The following is a 9627-nucleotide window of genomic DNA, read 5'->3' as shown; positions in this document are numbered from 1 at the left end:
ATGGATTAGTGGTCTGTGTGTATGCTTAGATTGTCTCCAATTTCTTGACAGGCGCTTGCAAGACTCCGTTTCTCTGAAACTGTTGCTCAGAGTGACGTGGACGAGGCACTGAGGTTAATGCAGATGTCAAAATTCTCTTTGTACTCCGATGAACGTCAAAGATCTGGTCTGGATGCCATATCAGATATTTATTGCGTGATGCGTGATGAAGCTGCAAGGAGTGGCAAAACGGATGTCAGCTATGGTGATGCACTGAATTGGATATCTAGAAAGGTCAGTTCATACTACCCTATACCCTATTTGGGCTATAAGTTTGACTGCTAACACGTGAGGTTGAAAACTAAAAGGACCCTAAAAATAAATGTATGGCAGATAAGTCCCTCGTTTGATATCAAGTTTATTGATGCTTGATGAGGCAATCTGGTTTCAAGAAGCTAATATTAGAGTACTGGGCGCACTATTGGGAATCATGTTCGGTATTCTATATCTTTTACTCGTAGTTTGATTTTTGCCAACCCGTTGTAAGTTCCTTTTATTACGGAGAGTTGTTATTTTATTTTGGTTTAATTTATTCATCCCGTTTCTAAAACTTTTATGCTACAGCTAAGTTAGGGCTAGTGCAAATTAGAAGCACATTAGTTGCTTGTTCATTGTAAAATCTATTAAGGTGACAAACTATTTGACGCGGATTATGTTGATACTTTGTAACAGACGAAGGCAGGAATTGGGGAAAGAAAAACTATGTAGTAGGTTTCACAAGGTTTAAATTAATAATTTGAGTTAGCTATCTTATGGAGACGAGATATTTGACTATATTTGGGATTAACAAGTAATCTAAAAGTATTCTTTAAAGACATACAAAATGAAAAGTAATAAAAAAAATTATACACTCCTTGTCCCGAAACCTCTGCGAAGGGTTTGGAATGCAGAATTCCAAGGCTTGGCTGTGCACCATTGTAGTTGCAATCTCTACATTATCAGGAACAAATTTGTCTTCGAAGGTGATAGAATGCACCCAATTTGTGTCACCAACCAAATTGGAATCAGGAGCGACGAACTTTTGAACACTCCCCTACTGCGTCTAGTCCGTGCTATGCTGCTCATCCGTTGTACACCACCACCTCAGAATTGTCAATTTGTCAAATAGAATGTTGATGGTTCTTTCACAGCTAGCTTGGGCAGCGTTGCTTGTGGTTGACTCATCCTTGATAATTTGGTAGTTCATGCATACCTTTGGGGAATTCTTTGTGGTCTTCAGCTGTGGCAAATGATCATGGGAATGTGATTGTAGAATCTGACTCAACTACAGTAATTTACTTCATCAAGGATGGCCGTCTCCCTCGTCATCCTTGCGCTTCTTTGGTGGAAGATATAAAGAATCAGGCCGTAGCAAAAGATTTAAAGAGAAGAATAGAGGACCCGGAAAATAACGATAAAGAAAAGAAAGAATAATATAGTGTAAATGAGCTTATTGTCATGATATCTTAATTCTTAACAAGATAACAATCGATAAAGAAAAGAAAGAATAATATAGTGTAAATGAGCTTATTGTCATGATATCTTAATTCTTAACAAGATAACAATCGACGGAGGAAGTATGTGTTTGAAAAGCTAGAACATTTTATAAAGGAGTTGTGCAAATTTTACATAACAAAATATGGAGAAAGAATCCAAGTTTCAGTGTTGACTATTGAAAAAGAAACTATGATAAATCCACAACCTTAGTCTCTTCTGTTCCATTAGGTTTCAGCCTTTCAGTGTCAAAAACAATTGTTTATTAAGGCCTTCCTAGTTTGACCTAAAAAATAAAATAAAATAAGGGCTTCTTGTATATCTCTGCTACTTCAGTGAAGTTTGAGCTTCTACAAATAACATATGCACTTCAACAAGGTTAGCTAGTAAATCCTACCTAAAAAATATATTATATACCCCAAAATATATACCTACGAAACTACCAAGAAATACATAAATTTCACTCTCTAATGGCAACTCTATCGTGTACTTTTGTGATGGCTTCAAGCAAACCCTTTTTGTCAATGGGTTTGACTAAGTGATGGTCCATTCCAGCTTCTAATGGGTTTGTCTCTTCCTGAGTATTAGCAGTTAATGCAAATATAGGAATGTGAATGTTATACTCCTTCTCTATCTCTCTTATTAGCCTTGTTGCCTCGTATCCATTCATCACTGGCATCTGTTAAATCACAAAGAATAACACTAATCAGCTTCATTGTACCCATATGATATCTAGTAATACAATAGAAAACTTGGCAGTGACTATAATTAATTACCTGGCAGTCCATAAAGATGTAATCATATGGAAGATTTGGAAAATCTCTAGCTAGACCCTCTTTAACTAGCTCCACAGCTTGTTCACCATTCTCACATTTCTCAACAGAAGCACCAAGCTGTTCCAAAGAAGCAGAAGCTATCTTGCGGATCGTGTTATCGTCTTCAACCACCATAATTCTCTTACCACTCAAGGGCTTGTCACTGCTTCTTGGAACTTCACACTCTTTTGTTCCTCCTTGATCATGAGATTGATCTCCAATGGATTGTTGTGGTTCCTTCCCACTCCTTGACCTTGAAGTGCCGCACTTTTCTAGTTCAGCTCTTTGAATTGTACTTGAGGAAGCTAGTATTGACCCACTTCCTCTCATTGATCCATCACCATACTCTGGAAGAAGACTTAAAACTTGGAACAAAGAGGTACCATGTAATGGTTTATGAAGAACAATGTCATTGGGGTCATAATCATCCTCATTTAGGCTATTGAAATCAAGATTAGGAGAAATTGGATTCTCTAACCAAACAACTCTACAAGAAATACAAATGCCTCTCTTGAATTCAGATACCACCCTGCATAGTTCTTGAAATGGTCCTGCTTTTGCATCAATCACAATCAGGACGAATCCTTGGGTAGATTCGATTTCATCCATGGATGCACTCAAAGGGGCATTAGTAGAACCATGTGTTGCAGAACTAGAACTAGAACCTGAACTTAAGCTATTCAGACCCTTCTTTTTTATCTTATTGAGGGTATGAGACAGATTAGTCCACTGCTTAACAACCTTAACTTTGATCCCTTTTCTCTCTATGAACCTTTGTGTTGCTCTTCGGCGCTCTTCTCCTTGAATCAAGAGAACAACTCGAGATCCCTCGTGCCAAGAAGTGCTAGGGCCGCAGATAGGTATCTTGGGACTCAAGGAACACATGCTTGAACCAGAACTAGTAGCATGAATGGTTGACCTGTGTGATTGAGTTCTGTCAACTGGTTTAGATTCACTTTCTCTTGTGATATCATCTGTTCTTTTCTCACATACAGTGAGGTGCACATTGAACCTGAAACATGTTCCTTTTCCACCATTATCCTTCTCCACAATTCTAATATCTCCATGCATCAATCGAACCTAGATAGGGAGAAAAAAAAATCATGTTAGTTATTTCCTTATTAAGAGCTATTCCCTCCCTCCAAGAATAACTGTCTAATACTCAAATTGACAAAATTGTTACATAAAAAAATCAATGTACCTAAACATAATTTATATCAAAATACGTGTGTGACTATAGAAAGGTGCAAAATGGTTACATACCAAAGATCTCACACTGCCAAGTCCCAAACCAGTTCCACCATGGTCAATAGCAGTTTCTTTGACTTGGACATAATTCTCAAACACAGACTCATGCTTGTCTTTGGGAATTCCTTTGCCAGTATCTTCAACTTCAAATATGAAATCCATGGTATTACTAGGATCTGGTTGGGTTGAATTAGAAGCTTCTATGTCATCATCATTCCGTCGTTCATTATTTTTTCTTTTGATGAATAAGCATGACCAAGGTCTATTTTGGTTAGTAACCCTCATCATTGACATTGAGTTTTGCAATACAGGTTTCTGTGCCCTTACCCTAACTGCTATGTGTCCTTCATCAGTGAATTTAACAGCATTGTCTAATAAGTTGCATAAGACTCTCTTGAGTTTAACTCTGTCACCTTTTGTGTGTGAATATCTGTGAACTGAGTCATTGAAGGGTTCCAATACAATATCTACTCCTTTCTTCATAGCCACGTTATGGTAAGAATCAACTACCTCCTCTAAGAATTGGAACACATCAAATTCTTCTTCCTCAAGTTGCATTTCCCCTGCTTCAATCTTGCTTGCATCCAATATGGAATTCAGCATTCCTATTCATTGTATTTCAATGAAAATTAATTTCACAGTGCCATGAGAAGTAAATAAAACCGAATGTTAATCAAGTTAATATACCATTACACATGGATGATAAATATGTCTTTGTGAAACTGTTATATCTACATATAAAATATAGATGCTACTCTAAGAAACAAGAAATAATTTCATCAGATTTTATTAGTATATATTTTATAAAATATGAGTAATATAGATTTGCAAGGTCAAAAAGTTTAGGAAGTGATTTTAATATTGAAATGAGTTGCATCTTCCATGAGCAAAATCTTTTTATAGATGAACCTTTTTGGATTTATCTTATTATTAATGCAAATGACAGCAAACACAGTAACACAGAGGAATGTTAACAGTATTGATTGTTATATAATTTACTTTAATATATTATATGCAGGTGTCTTGTTGACTCTTGTAAGATGAAAAATAAAATAAATCAAGTACTTGCAATAAGGGTAATTAAGAGAAATAATTAAGCAATGTTACCTAGTAAATCCTTGGTACAAGAGTCCATTTGTTTGAGATTGGAGTTTAGTTCTGATGAAGAAGGGACAAGTTGTGAAGATGACAACTCTATCAAACCAGTCAGGGTTGCGAGGGAAGCACGAACATCATGGCATGCTGTCGCAAAAGCAATGCTCTTATTCTTACTCTTTCTCTCAGCTTCCTCCGTTGCTTCTTTTTGCTTCTTTACTGCCTTTTTCATAATTACAATGCTAATTGTGCCAATTAAGGACATAATCACCATGGCACTCAGTACCATCAACCCATATCTCTTAAATTCCTTTATGAAATTGATCATTGCTCCATTTTTTGGCACTCCCACAACATACACCTGAACACATTATATGTAAATAATCAACCAAGAAACTAAAGAATATAGAAAACTTGTGCTCCGATAAACATGTTCAAAGATAATCAATAAAAGAATATAATTGTTTTTTGTGTTTGTTATATTATATAAAAGATGATCAATAAAAAAGATTAAGAAGTTGTACCAATTTAATCCCCATTATCTGAATTGAGGAGCAGTGCATTAAATACTCAACGCCCTGAATCTTCAAAGTAGAAGCAACAACTTCACCATCATTTTTGCATGTAACTGAACCCTGATAATAACTAGTGTGATTATTCACATATTGAAACGAAACCGTGTTGTTCTTAGCAACAACCATATGAGTATTCTTGATCCCTTCTTGAAGCACTTGTCCATCTTTTGTAGCTAGATACAACATGGCACCTTGTTGGTGATGACTGATAACACTAGAGAAAAAACCAGTTATTTTTGTTGCTTGAACTCCAAGAGAGATCACTGAACCTGTTTTTGTGATTCTTGATGAACTAATGAACAAGAATTCTTGATCATTGCTAAACTTTTTTCCCAATGTGACAAATCCATCATTCGAACCATTTAGTGCTTTCCCAACCCAAGTTGTATTAACATAGGAATCAAATATTGTTGCATTCCCATATAATTTTCCATTGTCAGGATTCACCGGCTGAACATAATAATGCTTAGAAATAATGGAAGAAGATGTTGAACGATTTGAGTATATTGCGAGAGGTTGACCATGATCACCATTGTAGAATGAAAAAAAGTAACCTTCCATTCCTATGTATGAGATTTCGGCTAATTGAGGAACTGTCTCAAATGATTCAAATAATAATGGAGCAACCTACACCAGAAAATAAATAAAACAAACAAGGTTAGATTAAAATGCTGAAACAATAATATTTGTACTGATTAACATTAAATTAACCTTGGTTTTAATGTCAGAAAATGAGATGTTGGTAGCATGGAGAGCTGAATTTATAAATCTTGCTAAATTCTTGGAGGAATAATTCATGGGTTGTATGAGTGTTGTCAATGCCTCAATTTCTGACTGGAATTGAAAGAGAACTTTATGTGAATTTAAATTCACATGATACTCCAAGCGTGTAAACAATACATATGAACATAGTATCAATGACACAAGTAGAATAAAGTATGTCTGTCACAAAAAAAAAAACATATATAAGTATATTATCTTAAAAAAAAAAACTAAGCAATAACAAGCTTTATCATTTTGTTTTGTTTAGTAAAAAATATCAATTGAATGGTAAATAATTAACAAAAAATTATTAAGTGGTAGTAAAATACCAGTATGAGAAAAAATGAACAAGACGGCTTCATTGGTCATGTAATGAGGAACAATGTGTATCTTTGTTCTGTGAATTACAAACTTCATCAACTCACTCACGTGTATATATATATAAATATAAATAATTATAATGTAGGATAGATTTTTTCTGAAAGTTTTCCTACAAAAATATAGGAGAAGATCTTTTTTATTTTGTTTCTTTATTTGATATGATATGATTGATTGATTGATTTTAGAAAATATTTTATGTGTGGACCAGATCTTGTGACAATTAACTAACTGAAATAATTGATTTTATATTCTAATAGTATAATCTAAGTTGTTAAGTTCTTAAACAATACTCATATCACCTAAAATAAATTAATAAGGTAGTTGGATAAGTTAAGTTCAACTTAATTCAAACGATACATACAAATGAAACAACGGCTATAGAGATGAAATTCTATAACATAGTATAAGGTCCTCAATTAGATTAAAAATTAAATATCAAACTTAAGATATATATTAATGTGCTCNNACTTACTATTGAAATATGAGTAAATGTCTTTTTCGGTTCTTAACCATTTGTTCGATGGACTTTTCACTCTCTAAAAAATTTAAACATTCAAATCGGTCCCTATCTACTTTGGTATATGTCCCAAATAGAAGATAGTCCCTGGTTAGGGACCGGAAAGGGCATTTACTCAAAGTAGATAGGAACTGGAACGTACATATATCAAAGTAAATAGAGACCAATTTGTGTGTTTAAATTTCTTAGAAAGTGGGAAGTCCATCGAGCAAATGGTTATGGATCAAAAAGGACATTTACTCTTAAAATATTGATTATAATTTTTTTTTATTAACATGTTTTCCTTGTTTACGCGATTGGATAAAATAAGGAATAAAGATATAAATGAGAGAGTTGGAGTAGCACCCATTGTGGAAAAGATGGTTGAATCGCGTCTCAGGTGGTTTGGACATGTGAGAAGAAGACCGATAGAACATCCAGTCACGAGGGTGGATGAGATGGAAGATGGACAAAGAGCGAAAGGCAAAGGAAGACCTAAGAAGACCATCCATGAGTTGGTCAAACGAGATCTACATGTAAACGGTCTCTCTGTAGACATGATACATGACAAAGCACAATGGCATCGTTTGATTCATGTAGCCGACCCCACTTAATGGGACAAGGCTTTGTTGTTGTTGTTGACATGTTTTCCTTGTTATTAAGCTATTCACCTTTCAGTTTCTCAATTATTTTATGCTCATGAGTGAGCAGGGACGGATCCAAAAATGATATTATGGAGGGCCAATAACACATATAATATTAAAAATTATGTAAAAAAATTATATAATATAAGATGTATTATAAAAATATACGGATAGAGAATATATTTTAAAGTAAAAAAAGTATGTGTATACTTTTACTAACGAAGTGATCGATTCTTCGTATCATAAAATTTACCGATAATAGAATTTGTGTCAAAATTTTTAGCAATTTTTTTTCAATATAATTAAAAGACAATTAGCAAGAAATTCATCTTTTATTTTGTTTCTAAGTTATTTTTCACAATATTCATAGTCTCTTAATTATAGCAATTGAAACAGAGAGAATTAATACCAAACGAATAAAAAAAACAGCCACAAGAAGAAAAAGAATTCACTTTATGAGATTTAAAATTTTTTATTTAATTAAAAAATATTAGTAATAATATCTTTTTCAGATTTTTTTAATATTGTTACTTATGTTTTAAATATTAAAAATTATTAATATTTAAATTAGACTGAACTTTTATTTATATTAGACTAAATACTAAATATTTTAAAAAAAAATAAATTATACATAATAACTTATTACTATTAAAAAAAGTTGAGGGGCCGAGACCGCCACTCGCCCCCTTATATCCCTCCCTGTGAGTGAGGTTCAAAACTTCAAATCCAATGAAGGAATGCTTCCTCTGATCTCTGCAAAAAGGAGTTTTTTTTTTCCTTCAATATGTTTTGTCTTCTTTTACAACTGTTTAGAATTTAAGTAGAAGCTTATATCACATGCAGCTTCATTACTCAAGATTGTTCAACATTAATATTTAAGCCATTGGTATTAACCTTTCTTGTTTTTTTTTCCCCTCTAAAACCATCATTGTGTTTTAGCTTTTAATTAACATCTTAGATTCAGACAAAAACTTGATAATTAGGAAGAATATGATATTTTCCCAATTTATAGCTTTTAAGATATGATTTTTATTTTTACATAAAAATATTTCTACTATTGGATTGGAATAAATTGTTATATTATTAATTAAAATATTTAATTTTTGACAAAATAGCTTTTAAAAAAACTAATATTTTGATTCTTTAATTTAATAATGATCTCAATTTGACAAAATAAAGTAATAAACTAAATATAGGAAGAAATATTCAAAAATTTTTACAAGCCTATTAAAAAAATTAGATCTTTTTATCTTTTAAATATGATGATTTTAATTTTTAAGTGAATCTTTTATGACAATTTTTTTTAGTGAAGGGTAAAAGATAACAATTAAAAAAAAAAACTAACAACAAAATCTTATGTAATTAAGTGGAGTCAATTACATAAATCAAATGATGCTATTAAATTTTATCATAAATCATGTCTAGAGACTACAATGAAAAAGAACAATAAATAAAAAAATAAAAAAAATATACAAATAAAACTTTTCCTCCAAATTAATTTTTTTAATACTAAAACGTTTTTCTTTTTACTGGAAATAATGAACAAACAAAAGAAAGAAACAAAGAAACGCCCACTTAAGAAAAGCTGATCAAATCAAAATGCATAACTCTTCCAAAAGTGTCCCAAGGGTATAGCTACTCGAAATACTAAAATTAAAGGGGCATACGGCCCGGCTTCCCCCAAAACCCAGCCCGACCTAGAACGTCTTAGAAACTAATTTGGTGTAATTTTATTAGGTTTAGGATCAGATAAAGTTTTTAAAAATAGACCCGATTATTATTTCAGGTCAAGTCTGAGTCAAGACAATTCCGACTTCATTTGATCCATATGCGCTCTAAGGGAACTAAAAAATGTATATATGTTTTAAATTAATTTTAGTATTATGTTATATTAATTATAAGCTTATTGTTTTATTTTTAATCACACTTGTTGAATTAGAAAATAGATCAAAAAAACATCAAATTAGAATTTATGAACAAATTCAAGTTCAAATATAGATATCAACTTTTCGATAACAAGTTTCTTCTTTATAAATAAGTGCATCATAAATAAATTTTTTTATAAATAAATTTCTTTATAAATTATTGTTAAAGTTTTA

The 9627-nt window shown here is 32.4% G+C and overlaps 2 protein-coding genes across 2 annotated transcripts in view; one reads left to right on the top strand and one right to left on the bottom strand.

Moving 5' to 3' along the window:
- The window catches only part of LOC107646079 (DNA replication licensing factor MCM7), a gene marked incomplete in the record, with an annotated part of 6908 nt that extends 6116 nt beyond the window's left edge, over positions 1–792 (top strand). Inside the window, 1 exon segment of the mRNA XM_016350270.2 lies at positions 359–792. Coding sequence (XP_016205756.1) covers positions 359–411 — 53 coding nt within the window.
- LOC107646610 (histidine kinase CKI1) overlaps positions 1973–9627 on the bottom strand; it is a 14006-nt gene continuing 6351 nt past the window's right edge. The window contains exons 3-8 of the mRNA XM_016350786.1: positions 5957–6079; positions 5195–5872; positions 4683–5031; positions 3591–4180; positions 2289–3407; positions 1973–2191 (exon numbers count right to left, since the gene is read on the bottom strand). Of these exons, the coding sequence (XP_016206272.1) occupies positions 1973–2191; positions 2289–3407; positions 3591–4180; positions 4683–5031; positions 5195–5872; positions 5957–6079 (3078 nt within the window). The remainder of the gene's footprint in view (positions 2192–2288; positions 3408–3590; positions 4181–4682; positions 5032–5194; positions 5873–5956; positions 6080–9627) is intronic.

The sequence above is a fragment of the Arachis ipaensis genome, chromosome B06, assembly GCF_000816755.2.
Source record: "Arachis ipaensis cultivar K30076 chromosome B06, Araip1.1, whole genome shotgun sequence".
Classification (NCBI taxonomy): Eukaryota; Viridiplantae; Streptophyta; class Magnoliopsida; order Fabales; family Fabaceae; genus Arachis; species Arachis ipaensis.
Note: the sequence above shows the minus strand (reverse complement) of the source record. Positions and strands in the feature narration are given on the sequence as shown.